Source organism: Lipotes vexillifer, unplaced genomic scaffold (assembly GCF_000442215.2).
Source record: "Lipotes vexillifer unplaced genomic scaffold, Lipotes_vexillifer_v1.1 scaffold189, whole genome shotgun sequence".
Classification (NCBI taxonomy): Eukaryota; Metazoa; Chordata; class Mammalia; order Artiodactyla; family Lipotidae; genus Lipotes; species Lipotes vexillifer.
The window spans coordinates 66,225-84,248 of record NW_006785816.1 but is presented as its reverse complement, the minus strand read 5'-3'; the positions used below and the strand labels follow the sequence as shown (position 1 = coordinate 84,248).

The 18,024-nt window shown below is 43.3% G+C and overlaps 1 protein-coding gene across 1 annotated transcript in view; it reads right to left on the bottom strand.

Moving 5' to 3' along the window:
- The window catches only part of UCK2 (uridine-cytidine kinase 2), a 73,247-nt gene that overhangs the window by 17,635 nt on the left and 37,588 nt on the right, over nucleotides 1–18,024 (bottom strand). The window contains exons 2-3 of the mRNA XM_007458085.1: nucleotides 1,025–1,184; nucleotides 98–194 (exon numbers count right to left, since the gene is read on the bottom strand). Coding sequence (XP_007458147.1) covers nucleotides 98–194; nucleotides 1,025–1,184 — 257 coding nt within the window. The remainder of the gene's footprint in view (nucleotides 1–97; nucleotides 195–1,024; nucleotides 1,185–18,024) is intronic.

The window sequence follows — 18,024 nt, the reverse complement described above, 5'->3', positions numbered from 1 at the left end:
GGGGGTGCGGCGGGGGGCGCGTGAAGAAGCCTGGGACTTCTGGGGACGCTCTGGGGAGCAACAGGTAACAATCCCCAGCCCAGAGCAGCTCACTTACCGGGAATGGGAGACAAAGTCATACACAGGAATCTGGACTGTTTTCCCTTCGGTGATATCTTTGAGTGTCTTGAAGATGAGTTCATTGTCAAAGGCATCTGAAGGAAATCAAACTATTAAGATGTTTCTTAATTGTAAAATGATTTCTCCTATAATGATGAACAGGGCATCACTATAAACCTATTATTTCACATACGTGTATCACACCCTAGAGAAGCATCCCCTCCCCACAAAAAAGCCAGGTTTCTACCTAAGGCAGAATGCGAATTCCCTGCATCTCAAACCAAAGTGTATAAATGAGTTCTGAAAAGTGGATTCTTTTTTTTTTTTTTTTTTTGGCTTGCCATTCCATCTCTGGCCTCAGACATCTCTCTAAATCCAGCAGCATATGATAACCTGGAAAGCATACTCACAACTAGGGGACTGCAGCAGGCACCACACCAAGTTTTGACTCCCACAGTTATAAGAACTCCAAACCAGCTCAAGGGGCAGTGTGCTCATCTGGGACTGACAGGGCCAAAAACATTCAGGCAGCCATCCTGGACCCTCCACCCCACTCTCTGCCAGTCGGTGTGTTTAACACACGAGCCATGTACACGCACGTGCTGGGTGCTGGCGGGAGGGTGTGACACAGGCTGCTGCAGAGCGGGAGGCGGGAGAACCAGCTGTGTGTGCGCTAGCCTGTGTCTGGCCCACCCTGAGTAACAGGCTTCTCCAAGAGTCACCCTTGTTCAGACACAGATTCGATCAGTATTTAAGGCGCCAAGCACCAGAGGACGCGCTGCAAAGTGCTTCTATCCTATAAGCCCCACCACAACCCCGCAAGGTACCTATCAGTCCTCCGTTTTATGGATGGGAAACAGAGAGGTTAAGCAACTTCCTCAACCAATCCCCCCCCCACACACGCCCCTTCAATGCCCCGACTCACCCGGGTGATCAAAATTGAACTGGCCCTTCAAGGCTTTGGCCTTCTGCTCTGAGGTGAGGACACGGTAGAAGCTATCCTGGCTCAGGATGACCACCTGCTTCTGGCGATAGTCCACCTCATTCTGTCCCAGGAGCTGCACAATCTTAGCACAAACGGAAGACTGTAAGGAAAGAAGGGAACACCACGGAATAAGGGAGGTCCAGTCACTGAGCTGATGTGTGCACCCTGAGCAAGGGGGCCTTTGGAAGGAAGAACCCAAAGGCTACCGTATCTTGGATGATGCATTAGGGGAAGGGAGGAAACGTCTGCTGAGAAGGAATTTGGAGGCCCCAAAAGTCTCTTCCTCTCTTTCCTTAACACAATTTACTACGCTCAGGTATCCACAGTGAAGGCAGGGGAAGGAGGGCCATAATCTCTAACTCCTCTTCCATAAAGCCTTCCCCAAAGCTACTAATAAAAGGTGACACTATTTTATTCTTCCTTGCTTGCACCCTGGTACGGATACACAAAAAAGACAGCAGAAAGTGGGGAAAGGGCACATTGAAGCTGTGCTGATGGGCCGAAGGGCCTCTGGGTCATGAAGTGACTGGGCATTTGCTAGACATCTCACAGCACCTGCACATCTCTTTATGTCGAAGGAATCTCATAGCAGAGGGCTTGGCTGGCTGGCGGTAGGGCCAAGGTCATGGCTTCCATCCTACTTCTGTTGGTTTCTTTTGCTGTGGTCCAGAGCCGTGGACATCATCGCCCTCACAGTACCCCAGACAGCCTTGTCACAGATGTGTGCCCCCGCTTTTAGAGCTGGAGACATAAACATCACCAATACCTGAAACAACCTAGGGGTATCCCAACTAAGAGGAGGGACGCCAGTTCCAGATGAACTCAAACCTACATGCTTTGTGTTGTGTTGCTAGTAATACACATATCTGACTCCTTTTCTCTCCAATAACATACGCTCTTTGTAAAAGGAAAAGTATAAAACAAAGCGCATTCCAAAGAATGAGATAATGAAAGATTGTATTTACCAAATAACTCTTTTCTTTTTTTTTCATTTGATACAAAGATTAATTGAAAAATAAGAATGTCTACATTACAAAACCTGTAGAAGCTGTAACTCAAGCCCCCTATGGAACTGGCTGACCTAATTACAAGCGATAAAAAAATGAGCAGTTAAAGGTTTCTTGGATTCAGCCTTAGAAGTCTTAGAAGAACTTATTTTACCAACTGATTTTACAGGGAAAAACCAGGAAACTTTTAAAAATTCTTATGAAGAATGTATTTGATTTGTCCAAGCATAAGGAAAACTGGTCATTCCTGTTGTACTAGCCAGTGCAAACTAAAACTATTTTGAATTACACTCCAATAAAGTTGTTAAAAAAAAACTATTTTGCACAATATGTCCTGTTTGTACACGTGGTGAAACACACTGCCATATTATAAGGATCTGTGGGGGGAAATTTTTTTTTTTTGTGGTACGCGGGCCTCTCACTGTTGTGGCCTCTCCCGTTGCGGAGCACAGGCTCCGGACGCACAGGCTCAGCGGCCATGCATGGCTCACGGGTCCAGCTGCTCCGCGACATGTGGGATCTTCCCGGACCGGGGCATGAACCCGTGTCCCCTGCATCAGCAGGCAGACTCTCAACCACTGCGCCACCGGGGAAGCCCGGGGAAAAAATATTTTGACTCAACTGTTAATTATTAGAAAATTATTTTACTTTTATGACACTTTTGCATATTAACACACAAAAAAGCATTTAAAACTACTTAGGAGTTTTGGAACTACAGATGTGCCAAAAGAAAAAAAAAAGAATCACAAGAAGGTATAAAGCTTGCACATGACTTAAACTACATTCAAAAATGAAAATGCTACAACAGAATCAAAGGTTCTATGCAATCAAAACCTCTAAGTTTTTAAACATGTATAGGCCCATAATTTCCTTTTCCTAGCTCAAGGCTATGAGAGGGCAACTTTTATACCTGCAGCCTTCACTAATAGATAGAACTCCTTCCAGAAGTCCAAAGAACAAAAATGAAAAGAGGGATTCATGGAACCAGATAAATATAATCTACCAGGTTATTCAAATAATGGTATTTTTTTATTTGTAGCTAAAACACATTAAATGTGTGGTTTTTTTAAGAAGAATAGTAATCCCACCACTGCCAGAAAAGCATATAAGGAAGTTTCACTACTTAATTTCACAGATAAACCATCATTTCCCTTAACCCAGGCACAACCTAGGACAGAACCTATCCAATGGCCAATAAAATTGGTTAATGAACATACAATAGGTACAATTCTAGAACGTCAGTGCTCATCACACTCTCTATCAAGAGTAAGGATGGCTGGGGAATTTCCCGGTGGTCCAGTAGTTAAGACTCAGCGCTTTCACTGCCGGGGCCTGGGTTCGATCCCTGGTCGGGGGACTAAGATCCTGAAAGCCACGTGGCGTGGCCAAAACAAAGCAAACAAACAAAAAAAAAGAGGGTAAAGATGGCTGTTTTGCTGGTCCACGGCTGCTTGTCTCAGCTCTATGTTTTCAAGGACTGAGCTGGTGATCGTTCTTTCCACAAACATACCACCACCACCAACTGCTAACATTTTAACTGATTATTAGTTAGGTGTCAGGCCCTAGGCCAAGTGCTCCATTACAGCTACCCCCAGAAGACACAAGTGTTACCCTTCACAGATGTGGACACCAAATTAAAGGACTTGGCTACAGTCATACAATCCTGGTTCCTTTCCTCTTCAACTTAAAAGTAGGTTGCGGAGCACAGGCTCCGGACGCACAGGCTCAGCGGCCATGCATGGCTCACGGGTCCAGCTGCTCCGCGACATGTGGGATCTTCCCGGACCGGGGCATGAACCCGTGTCCCCTGCATCAGCAGGCAGACTCTCAACCACTGCGCCACCGGGGAAGCCCGGGGAAAAAATATTTTGACTCAACTGTTAATTATTAGAAAATTATTTTACTTTTATGACACTTTTGCATATTAACACACAAAAAAGCATTTAAAACTACTTAGGAGTTTTGGAACTACAGATGTGCCAAAAGAAAAAAAAAAGAATCACAAGAAGGTATAAAGCTTGCACATGACTTAAACTACATTCAAAAATGAAAATGCTACAACAGAATCAAAGGTTCTATGCAATCAAAACCTCTAAGTTTTTAAACATGTATAGGCCCATAATTTCCTTTTCCTAGCTCAAGGCTATGAGAGGGCAACTTTTATACCTGCAGCCTTCACTAATAGATAGAACTCCTTCCAGAAGTCCAAAGAACAAAAATGAAAAGAGGGATTCATGGAACCAGATAAATATAATCTACCAGGTTATTCAAATAATGGTATTTTTTTATTTGTAGCTAAAACACATTAAATGTGTGGTTTTTTTAAGAAGAATAGTAATCCCACCACTGCCAGAAAAGCATATAAGGAAGTTTCACTACTTAATTTCACAGATAAACCATCATTTCCCTTAACCCAGGCACAACCTAGGACAGAACCTATCCAATGGCCAATAAAATTGGTTAATGAACATACAATAGGTACAATTCTAGAACGTCAGTGCTCATCACACTCTCTATCAAGAGTAAGGATGGCTGGGGAATTTCCCGGTGGTCCAGTAGTTAAGACTCAGCGCTTTCACTGCCGGGGCCTGGGTTCGATCCCTGGTCGGGGGACTAAGATCCTGAAAGCCACGTGGCGTGGCCAAAACAAAGCAAACAAACAAAAAAAAAGAGGGTAAAGATGGCTGTTTTGCTGGTCCACGGCTGCTTGTCTCAGCTCTATGTTTTCAAGGACTGAGCTGGTGATCGTTCTTTCCACAAACATACCACCACCACCAACTGCTAACATTTTAACTGATTATTAGTTAGGTGTCAGGCCCTAGGCCAAGTGCTCCATTACAGCTACCCCCAGAAGACACAAGTGTTACCCTTCACAGATGTGGACACCAAATTAAAGGACTTGGCTACAGTCATACAATCCTGGTTCCTTTCCTCTTCAACTTAAAAGTAGTCAGGGACTTCCCTGGTGGCACAGTGGTTAAGAATCCGCCTGCCAGTGCAGGGGACACGGGTTTGATCCCTGTTCCGGGAAGATCCCACATGCCGTGGAGCAACTGAGCCCGTGAGCCACAACTACTGAGCCTGTGCTCTACAGCCTGCGAGCCACAACTACTGAGCCCGCATGCCACAACTACTGAAGCCCGTGTGCCTAAAGCCCATGCTCTACAACAAGAGAAGCCACCACAATGAGAAGCCCGCACGTGCAATGAAGAGTAGTTCCCACTCGCCACAACTAGAGAATGCCTACAGGCAACAACAAAGACCCAATGCAGCCCAAAATAAATATAAATAAAATAAATAAATTTATTTTAAAAAAAAAGTAGTCAGAAGTGGGGGGTGGGATAAATTTGGAGTTTGGGATTAACATATATACACTGCTACATATAAAATAGACAAATGACAAGGATTTACTGTATAGCACAAGCAACTATATATATTCAATACCTTATAATACCTATAATGGAAAAGAATCTGAAAAATAGATATAGATATATGTATAAGTGAATCACTTTGCTGCACACCTGGAACTAACATGACACTGTAAGTCAACTATGCTTCAAAAGAAGAAAAAAAAAAAAGGTAGTCAGAAGTTCCAAGCCGAAGAAACCCTTTTATCACTCAGGAGATAAACACCACTGCATGAACAAAGAAAGAAACACTTGCCTCTAGGTTAATTTAGATTTTTCTAGTATTTTCTTCTTTCTGGAACTTGTTAAAACTGTCAAATCGGGGCGACAGATACTTGGGGAGGGGCTCATTGCCTCAACTGGTGCTTAGGTTTGAATCTTCACACAATCAGAAGGAAGAAGACCTACAGAGGACGTCTGCAATGAGTGAATGGTTTTTTTCTTACTGAAGGCCCTCCTTTTATGTCTCCTTCACTTTAATTTCCCTTTTCTCTAACCCTACCCTTTTCAAAAGGACGAAATGGAGGTGCAAGGTGTCTTGTTCCCTCAAGAAAGGAAGTAAGTCCCTAATGACTAGGGTTTGAGGAGAAGGCAGGCAATCTTGAGCTTGTAGAATGCTAAAAATGGGCGAGGGCACAATTACTGTGGTGAGCTAAGACTTATTAAATAATTATAGTCACAAAACCACAAGTACCATATGATCCCACTCAGGAGGTATGTAGAGTAGTCAAACTCATAGAAACAGAAGGTAGAATGGAGGTTGCCAGGGGCTGGGGGAGGCAGGGTAGTGGGGAGCCGTGTTATGGATATAGTTTCAGTGTTACATGATGAAAAAGTTCAGGAGATTGGGTGTCCAACAATGTGAATATACTTAACACTACTGAAACGTACACTTAAACATGGTTTAAGATGGTAAATTTTACGTTATGTATATTTCACCACAATTAAAAATAATTATTATTATAAGAAGAGTCCACATTTAAGGGGCAGTTTCTTGCTATGTGCTGATACTGGGCTCAACATTTTAAAATCATCCCATTTACTTATTACAACCTTGTGTGCTGGCCATTATTATTATACCCACTCTACTTACAGTGAAGCCTGAAGTGAAGTGACTTGCTTAAGTCAAGTGGCAGTGGAGCCAGGATTCCAACGCGAGGAGTCCAACCCCAGAGCCCACCCTCCTTCCAGCTGCACCTCCCAGGCAAACTGGTACCACCCGTGGGGCTGGAGGTAAACTCAGTTTTGCATGGTATCTCCACATGTAGCGTGACGTATCCAGAATGTCTTCTGTCCCTGCCACTTCTACTGCACTATTTAAAAGAAGAGGGGGTGGGGGACAGGACACACAGCGACAAACCAACTAGGGTTGCTGTCTGAATACAAAGTTAAGATCAATGAGGTTAGCTTTAGAAAAGGAAAAAAAGAAATCATATGGAAGACTCAGGGAAGGTCATTTACAATTTCTTCACTCCTGTGCCATTTTGAAGATATTATCTCGATTCTTTTACAACAGGATACTATTTTATCTTTTTTTTTCCTTAATGAGAAAACTGAGGCTTAGAGATTTCATTCAAGCTAAATGGCTTGCTCAAGGTCATGGAGCCGAATCTCAAGCCACAGATCTTCTAACTGCAAAGGCACAATTCTCTTCACTATTCCAAACTGAAGCAGCTTTGGCATCAGCCCCACTACTCTCTATAAATTTACTCCACTTCCAGAGAACAGGGAGGGAACTGGTTAGAAACGTAATACTGTTTTGTCGCACTGTATCATTAAAGTCAACTTTCATAGAATTTCATGTGACTCAAGTCAGGCAAGTGATTTGTATATCAAAAAGAAGCTAAAAGTACACACACACACACACACACACACACACTCTCTCTCTCTCTCTCTCTCTCTCTCTCTCAAGGTATTTGGAATCTAAATTTGGATTATGTTCAACGAATCCAGCTGTTCGGAGCCAGAAATTTGGAGGGCCCAGAAAATTCTCTGAAGAAACATCTGTAGGACTAAATCTCACAAACAACTACAGTGATGGAGAACAACTCACAATGACTTTAAGATTCCTTCCCACATTGTAATTCCGAGAACATGACGACACTGGACTTCATCATTAGGCCAGTCCACCAGATGTGCTAACCAATATGGCGGACTCCCTTCTCAGGGCCACTTCCCGTTGCTTTAGAAGTACAGCAATTCTCTAAATTGATTCTCATATAGGAGGTGGCGCAGACAGCCCAGACACCATCTTAGTGTGCCATTTCTAGTGTGTGTGTCTTCTAAGATCTTCCTTAAGATCCTCTTGTGCAATCCCAATATTGCCAAATGAGGAAAACAAATGAAACAAACAGAGCAAATGAGCTCTGGTGGCCTCTTTGTTGGGTGAACCACCAACCACCCCAACACATAACCTGGATGGAGCCCAAGCTGGTCAGCTCAGAGCAACACAGCTCAGCCCTACAGAGGGCTTCAGGCTGGGTGTGTCCCCAGGGGACGGGGTTGGCATCTCTCAAGTGCAACCTTACAGAAGAGTACAGGCTGAGGGCTATGCTGCCCAACATGCAAGAATCGCATCAAGCCATCTGTCCTGCTCAGTGAGCTGCTTCATTATCAGAGGGAGCGCTGCTGAGATGGAGGAAAACCTAGCAACCACACAGCCCGCAGCTTAAAAATAGTCAGCCAGCTCCAGGTGAGGCACCTGACTTATCACTCCCTCCCCACCCTTCAGAATGGGTTGTGGGCATCAGTTAACACCCGCCCTGAGGGCACCACCCAGCAGCTAAGAGTGCAAGAAGGCCAGATGCTTAGCCTCCTCAGGCAGGAAGACCCCATCTAACTCCGTCACTCTGGGACTGGGTACAAGTCACCTCGATAACTCTTAAAAGTAGCTTTCCCTGTCACTATCATCAGGTAAGAAACACACCACTGGAACTTCCCTGGTGGCGCAGTGGTTAAGAATCCGCCTGCCAATGCAGGGGACATGGGTTCAAGCCCTGGTCCGGGAAGATCCCACATGCCGCGGAGCAACTAAGCCCGTGCGCCATAACTACTGAGCCTGCGCTCTAGAGCCCACGAGCCACAACTACTGAAGCCCGCGCGCCTAGAGCCCGTGCTCTGTAACGAGAGAAGCCACCGCAATCAGAAGTCTGCACACTGCAACGAAGACCCAACACAGCCCAAAATAAATTAATTCAAAAAAAAAAAAAGAGAAAGAAAAAAGAAACACACCACTACCTTATATGGTGCTCAGCACGGCCCCCAGACATTACATCACACCTTTGGGGGCTAGGGTTGCTCCCCATGCAGCTCAGAAACTCTAATTTACAAGTATGAGAAAACCAAAGCTCCAGTAATTTGCCCTGAGACAGAAGAGAGCTCAAATCTGCTGACTCAATTCCTGGTCAAGCCAACTATATGGAAGCAATAGGGAGGTGTCACTCAATGCTTCCCCGGGAATATCTGTAAGGCCAACCAGCCTTGGGTCCATAGATGACCCCAGAACCCATGCACTGCTAAACGGGTTCTCCTAGCTACAACTACAATACCACCACCACATACACATACACACACAAATAAATAAGATCTAAGTCAGAAACTCACTAAGTTGTTATGTGATAAAAAGGGTCTTAGACATCAAGAGGTAGCCACAGATCAATCCAATCACTAACAGGCGTTGGTGAGCATAGCTACCTTACAATAACTAAGAGCTCCTGGAACACAGGAACCAGTTATGACTCAGCTTTTATTCCCAGGGCCTCGCAGGCCTTGGCACCTGGGGGGCTCACTCAAATGTGGTTAAATGGATGACCACAGGAAATGTCTGAATTGATGGCCCAACAGTTTTCTTTTTTCTTCAGACCTGGAATTTCAAAAATATAGTTTGCCCTGTTCATCCTTAGCATCAGCCTTGATTCCATCCTAAAGCATATCACATACTCAGGTAGAGACAACTAGCTGTGTACCCAAATCTCAGCCCCCGAGTTTTAGCTGCGCACATGACTACATTTCCCAGCCTCCCTTACAGCTTGTGATTGTACTAAGTTCTGACCAATTAGACCAATTGTGAAATGGAAGCTTCTAGAATCTCCTAAAAGGATAAGGGTCCCCTTTTGACTCTCTCCTTTCTGTTGGCCGGAATGAAAACTTGATGGCTGGAGCTCAGGCAGCCACACTGTAGGATTGATATCATCAATCCTAAGTAAGTGTAGTGAAGCAGCTAAATAAAGGAGCCACAGACTCAAAGGATCATAGAACTAAGATAGGAATGAGTTAGATTATCTTGTTTAAACCCTGTTGTTTGAAGTTTTCTGTCTCTTTCAACTTAAATAATCCTAACGTCAACACCCACATACCCAGTACACCTTAGTGTAAATGTCCTCTTGAAAGCTGCAATAATTCTCCTGTCCTGGGCCAAGAGGCTGCCTTATTCATCACAGGCGCCACAAGCATCCCCTCAGCCAAGTAATTTCTTTGTTGAGTTTTAAAAGGTGAGGTGAGGAACATTTTGCCTGGACCAATGTACCCAGACCACTGGGTACCTCTGTGCCACCTGCCAGCCTCTCTCTCTGTATTTACCCTGATGTGTCAGAGTGGAGTTAAACATCCTCCCCATCTTTTAGCACATTACTTGTACTGCAAGCCAAGCACTCCATAGAGGAAGCTGCAGCTGGGAGGGGGAAACCAGATTATAAACAGCACTAGATGAAAACACCCCACAATGGAAGCTCTAAGTTGTGTGTGTGTGTGTGTGTGTGTGTGTGTGTTTAAATTGGAGTATAATTGCTTTACGACGTTGTATTAGTTTCTGCTGTACAACGAAATGAATCAGCTCTATGTATACATATGTCCTCTCCCTCTTGGACCTCCTTCCCCTGCCGCATCCCACCCATCTAGGTCATCACAGAGCACAGTTTTAATTCCTGATCCGTGTTGGTACTGCAAAGGTAGTCCAGCCTAGAAAATCCCAGGTATTAGCCTGCAGCTGAGAAAAACTCTAGTTGATCAACAGTCACCAACATAAACATATTCCCAGGACTTTTCAGTGAATTGTCCATCTAAGCTCTATTTCGTAGCAAAGACATTTAAAATAATTCACTTCTGGGTTTGTAAAATTACCTAGTTGGCTCTGTTCTCTTTGGAGTCACGAGCCCCTGCAGAGAAACCCCCTCAAAGAACACTCACTCATGAAATTAAACTTGTTTAGAATCAACTGAGGGATGATGAACAATAGCTAACACACAGACGCCAGGAACTGTTCTAAGGACTTCACATTTACTATGTTATTTAATCCTCAAACCAACTCTATGAGGTGCGTGGTCTTACTGTCCCCATCTTACATACAGGAAATGGAGGTACAGAGGTAGATAAAGTGACTTGGCCCAAGATCACACAGCGAGAGAGCAGCTGCGCCGGTCTTCACAACCAGGCAAGCTGGCTTCAGGATGCTGGCTCTTAACAACCACACACACTGCCTGCCTTGCCACTCCATCAGAAGGGGACAGAAACCTCCTCTCTTCCCGAGGGCCACAGTGACCCTACAACACAGGTGCAGTGTCCACAACAAATAATACAGGAGCTGCCAGGAACAGAACCACTCTCAGCACAGCTCTGTAATTTCCTCCCCTCGGGCTCCAAAGCACAGGCTTGCTGGACTTCCTTAGAAGTTAGTTTTCCTGAGAAATATTTTACTAGGAAAAGAGCAACACAAGTCACTTCTGATCCCCTACTTCGCTGGATACTTGAAACTAACACAACACTGTAAAATAACTACACTTCAGTTAAAAAATGGGGGGGGGCCGGGGGTACCCATGCTCCTTATGTGAAGCCGAGTTCCAGTCTCAGCCACAGCCTGGTTAACACCTGCCACCAAACTCAGGCAAAACATCAGGCAAGACAGGACTGTGCTTGTGCTCAAGGGGTGATGCGGGCCTCACCACCGGGTTACAATTATTCAGTATAAAAAGTGATCGATTTCAGCCCCCTCTTGCCGATTCTGAGCCTGAATATGGAATCTGTGGACACTTCTTTGTACTCCCCACAGGACAAACACGAAAGGCACCACCACCACTCTCCTCACCCCTAAAAAAATGGAATGCATCTAGGCTTATTGCTAGCTTTGATGAATTTGCTCCTTATGAAGCCCTCTACAAAAGGCAGAAGCAAGAGGAGGCATGCTGGAGGGTCAATTCTCACTGCCTCATGGGTGCAAGTGAGGCTGGATGTCTTTTCTTCCCCTTTTACTTGAGGGGCAGGAGGCAAGCTGAGACGGTAAGACTCAGCCAACCGAGCCCCCTCTCCGAGGAAAAGATGAGCACGTCTTTGGACAAGGGGTGCCAGAACCCACCCACTTCGTACAGTTTGGCTTACGAAGCAAGGATAATATGCCTATTACAGAAATTATGGCCCAGGACTCGAAGTCCCTCTGGAGAGAGGCACGAAAAGGAAAGTCGACTCCCCCCTGTTTTTAAAAAATGAATGGATAAAAAGGTGAGCACAATATGCCAGTTGGATCCTTGGCTGAATCTTTGCAAATTGAAGGCCACACACGGGTAAACGTTTAACGTGGACTTAACAGCACAAGACTGCTTTGTTGTCCAAAGCATATTTGAGTTAACTCTTCCTTTCCAGCAATCCTTATCCAAATTGTGGAAAACCAGAAGTTAGACTATCTGGCGGTCAAAAGATTTTTTTTTTTTTTTTAACTTTCTCTTCAGGGTTCCTCTAGCACCTGCGTCTAACTGCAGCACGGCAGGGAAAGGAAACCGAAAGCGTGTGCCACGCACCCACTTCCCCGTCCTTTTGGAAAGCCTCTTTCACTGTCCTTGAAAACCCAACTTCCCATTGATTCCTCATAGCATCTGAAGAAAGGGGTTCAAATCCTCTATTAAGAGATTCAATTGCCTCAAGTTATCCCTTCCAGATTTTGATGGATTCATCATTCATCAACTACCTCCTTGGCCCCCAAACTCCTCTGGAATCCAAAAATAAATAAATAAAAGAATTCCCAAAGCTACACACCATGTTACTCTATAAAGTATGGTGAGTTTACCACAATGTAAATCATCATAAATCATCAGGGCTAATCTACTATTGGCAGATAAGAGGCACTAAAGCACATATCCTTTGCAGAGAATGATTTTCTTTTATTAATTTGTGAAACTGAAGCAACTATCAGTAGACACAGGCCAAACTTTTGTTTTAGACTCACACAAATAAGTCCACCTGCTTGACAGAGGAAGGACAGTCTTTTCCAGAAATGGTGCTGGACCAACTGGACATTCATTGGCAAAAAAAAATGAATCTTGACCTAAACCTCATACCTTATATACAAATTAACTCAAAATGGATAAAGGGCTTATGTAAAACAGAAAACTTATTAGGGGTAATGCCCTGATGGTACAGTGGTTAAGACTTAGCGCTTTCACTGCCAGGGCCCGGGTTCAATCCCTGGTGGGGAAACTTAAGATCCTGCAAGCCACCTGGCGTGGCCAAAAAAAAAAAGAAAGTCTTCAGGATCTAGTGTTTGGCAAAGATTTCTTAGACTTGACACCATAAGCATGACCCATAAAAGGGAAAGCTGATAAACTGAATTTTGTCAAAAGTAAACCTTGCTCTGTGAAACTTCTCTTAAGAGGATGAAAAGACAAGCTACAGATTGGGAGAAAATACTCACAAAGCACATGTCAAGCGAAAGACTAGTATCTTATATAAAAAATTCTCAAAATTCAACAGTAAAATACAAACACTCCTACTAGAACATAGGCAAAAGAGGTGAAGGAGCATTTCACCCAAGAGGGTATAGAGATGGCAAATACGCACATGAAAAGATGCTCAACATCATTTAGCCGTTAGGGAAATGTAAATTCAAACCAGGATGACATTTCACTACATACCTATCAGCACAGCTAAAATAAAAAATAGTGACCACACCAAATGTTGGTGACGGGAAGGAAAGCTATCACTCATACACTGCTGGGAGACATGTAAATAGCACACATCCTCAGGAAAACAATTCGGCACTTTCAAAACTAAACACGCAACTACGATATGATCCTGCAATTGTACTCCTTCCTGGGCATTTACACAGCCCAGAGAAATGAAAACATGTTCACACAGAGGCTTGTACCCATATGTTCACAGAAGCTTTAGTCATAATAGGCAAAAACTGGAAATCACCCAGAAGTTCTCCAGTGGGTGAATGCTTAAACAAACTGGTGACACACACCATGGAGCACCAGTGAGCAATGAAAACGAATGAACTCCTAACCTCCCTGCAGGAATCTCCAGAGAGTTATGCTAAAGGCGCGGGGGAGGGGGGGGGGTAATGTATGATTCCATTTATGTAACCTAGTAATGACAAAATGATGGAAATGCAGAAGAGGTTACTGGTTGACAGAGATGAGGGACAATGGGGGATCGCAGTGGTGGAAGAAGGCAGGGGTGGCTAATAAAGGGCAACATGAAGGAGGGATCCTGTGGTGATGAAATGTTCTATATCTTCACTTTATTGAGGCCAGTGCCCTGTAAGATATTACCACTGGGGAAACTGAGTAAAGGGTACACGGGATCTCTCTGCTTTATTTCTTACAACTGTATGTGAATCTACAATTATCTCCCAAAAAAGTTTATCTGAAAAAAAAGATCAATGACCATCCATCTTTTGTAATTCAACTTGTCGTGGGTTGAATTGTAGCCCCCCAAAAAGATATGACCATGTCCTAAACTCTGGAACCTCAGAATGTGACCTTATTTGGCATAAAGGTCTTTACAAATGTAACTAAGGTTGAGGATCGCGAGATGAGACCATCCTTGCAATGGATGGGCCCTAAACCCAATGACAAGTGTCCTTGTAGGAAACAGAAAAGGAGGAAACACAGAGACACGAGGGAACACCACGTGAAGATGAAGGCAGAGATTGGAGTGATGTATCTATAAGCCGAGGAACTCCACCGGAAGCTAGGAGAGGAGCACAGAACAGATTCTCCTTCAGAGCCTTCGGAAGAAACCAATGCAGCCGAACATCTATATTTTGGACTTCTGGCCTCCAGAAATGTAAGAGAATAAATTTCTGTTGTTTTAAGCCACCAAGTTTGTGATAATTTGTTACTGCAGCCCTAGAAAGCTAATACACCTGTCATTTTTCAATGGCTGGGTTCAATTTCTCTCTTTTTTTAAATCACAGAGAATATGAGCACGTTCTCCAACTTCTATTAATGTCTACTCTTAGACACAATTTTTTTTTCTTCTTCCAGAGGATATATACCATAGGATATGTATCATTTCATTCTATAATCTTTTCCTGCAGAATTTTTCCTCATGTTTTCCGTTTGCTCTAAGTGTAAACTATTACTAGCTGGCATATAGGAGTGTCCACTTCATCAGATATCCTGGTTAATAATTATCATACATGCTAAACAGACTCAACCAATTTTTAAAGATCTCAACTACACTTAAAAGAAACTAGACTGAGCATCAGGCTAAATCTACTGTTTCCTTGGTAACTAAGAAGTTGCTTTTAGATCCAGCAATGGGCTTCAGGGTCTTCAAAATGAGTACCAATTATTAGGCTGCAGATGTGTAAAAAGTGCCATTTTGTATCGTGATAGAAATGCCCTAAGCTTCTGAGAAAGATAGATTTAAAAAAAAAAAAAAAAAAAAAAACAACCTATGTCTAAGTACAAAGACTTTAAATGAGTATAAAATACATTCTAAGTGATAAGAAAGCGTGGTATCATAAAAATTTAAAAAAAAAAAAAAAAAAAAAAAGAGGCCGAGATGGACAAAAACTACCCACTTACCACAAAGTCTAAAAGGTGAAAAATGGGTCCTTTTGAATCAGGCTGGGCACACGGGACCTGGCTTGATTCCTGACTTTACCACACCCACACCAGTTATCAGACAACTCAACCTCTCAGACCATTAACTGTCCTTGTTGCAAATGGTAGGAATGACAGCCATTCCACAAATGGGCTCTAAGTGTTAACAGGTCAATATATAAAAGACAGTGGCTAACACAAAAAACATGCTCAATAAAAATTATTCTTGTCTCTAAAACCCCTTAAATTTTCATTTATACAAATATTTCCTGGAAACAGTCTATTGGGAAACTTTTTATTTTGTAACTCAGTTGAAGACTTCATCCTGATTCATGCCCATTCGTTTTATTTTCTTCACATCTATGAAACCGTACAGGACTACGTTCTCTCTCTAGCTCAGAATTCTGTCATCTGTCCCCGCTTCATTGTTAAACCTTGGTGATCTAAAACCTGAGCTGAAATTCTAGGTTGTTGTTGGGTTTTTTGGTTTTTCTGTTTTTTTTTAGTTTTTATCTTGGTTTTTCTACTTACTTATCTCTATTACCCTTTTCAAGGCAGTTAGCTTTTTAAGAGGGAATATCTGAAACACGGTACAAAATCTAAAAGGTATGAAACAGCACAAAGTGTGAAGTCTGCCTTCTTCCCACCCCACATCCCAACCACCTTTCTGACTTTCTTGCAGGTGCTGTTTTCGGTTTTCATGTACATCCTTTGAGAGGCGGTCACTGCATATAAAAAACAGAAGCGTGTACAAACTTTTCAAACAAACACTAACACAATGCTGTACCTTCATTCACTCATATATTTTGAAGATTTTCTCATCAGCGCATTTAAGACCTCTTCCTTTACAAGTGCATACATTCCATTGTATGAGTGGAACCGCAGCTAGTCTTCCACTGATAAACATTTTAATCGTGCCCAACTTTTTCTAAAACAAGCATCATGTATGGGCAAATGTATACACCTGTCAGATAAATTTCTAGTAGTAGATCTGCTAGGGCAAAGAATCTGTACTTTTTAAAATTTCCATACATAAGCCCAGATATCCCCCAGCATCAGTGATTTACATACATCTATTTCCTCATACTCTTAGTATCTAACTTAATGCTATCTACCTATTTAATTTACTATTTTAAGTGAGGCTAAACATCTTTTATATGCCTAAAAGCCTTTGTTTTTTCTTTTTCTGAAACCAGTCTGTTGATATCGTATCCTCACTTCTCTGTTGAGTTACTGATCTTTTCTTCATTGAAAAGCTCTTGATATCCATTAAGAAAACTGAGCATTTCTCATTTGTATTACAAATATCCTTTCCAGTGAACTGTCTTTTACCCTTAAAAAAGGGATGTTTCCTGAAGAAAAATTTTACTTGTGTAGTTAAATTGATTAACTTCATAATGCTTTTATCATGTTATATTTTATTTTTTTTTTTTTATTTTTTATTTTTTTCCTTACGTTATGCGGGCCTCTCACTGTTGTGGCCTCTCCCATTTGCGGAGCACAGGCTCCGGACGCGCAGGCTCAGCGGCCATGGCTCACGGGCCCAGCCGCTCCGCGGCATGTGGGATCTTCCCGAAACGGGGCACGAACCCGCGTCTCCTGCATCGGCAGGCGGACTCTCAAGCACTGCGCCACCAGGGAAGCCCTATCATGTTATATTTTAAAAAGACTTCCTTATGCAGAAATTTATAATCAATTCCCCCAAGTTTTCTTCTTCTTAAGGACCCTTTCTTGGCCTTCAACTCCCAACCAGATCAAAGGAGGACCACAAGAGGGCGCCAATCCAGAGGCTCTCTGAACCCTGAATCTACAGGCCAGACACCCAGGGAGCACTGAGGGCAAAAAACTGAAAGGAAATGAGATCTAAAGGAGTGGGTTGTAAGGGACTTCCTGTGCACATGCAAAGAGTTACAGAAAAACCTGCAGCTGTGTCCCCCTGGAATTCATCCGGAAAGAGACACAGGATCTGCTTTCAACCCTCTGGTCCACAGCTGCACACATGTTGAGATCAGGCTTGTGTTGTGGCACCACTTTTAGGGGAGAAATCTGCAGCAGGTTTAGAGGCCATCACAGATGAAGGCCATGTGCAAAGTCATCTTTCTTTCAAACAAGGTAATATCTTCCCACCAACACGAAACCCTGTTTCTTTTCTACCATGACAAATATCTAAAGTAAGCGCACACATCCCCACTGAAAACCCCCCCACAAACTAAAGACTAACGGGGAATTCCAGTCCAAACAAGCCTCCTATAAAGAATACATATATAACTAAGGATAACAGACTAAGAAGCACATTATATACCATGTGTTTCTCATCTTACCTTGATAATGTCCTTCTCTTTCCCCCCTTCTCACTTGAAATGGCTCCTGCAGATTCCCAGACGTGTGTTGTGGGAATTCCCAGACTTGTGTTGCACAGGAAGTACCCACAGGGAAGCTTCCTGCAGTGTGCTGTCTCTCCATAATGCAGTGAGAGGCTTGAATCTCTTCCTCCTATATCATTCAAACAGAACCCTCTTGCCAGAGACTGTGGCTCAATAACTCCTGTGAGTTGCTTGCAGCTAAGCATCTTCTTTCATATATTAAAGTTGTCTTTCAACATATTGTATTAGGAAAACTGAATATCCACAGGAAGGGAGGGAGGGAGGCAGGCAGGAAGGAAGGAAGAGGGAGGAGAGAGGGAGGGAGGGAGGGAGGAAAAGGGAGGG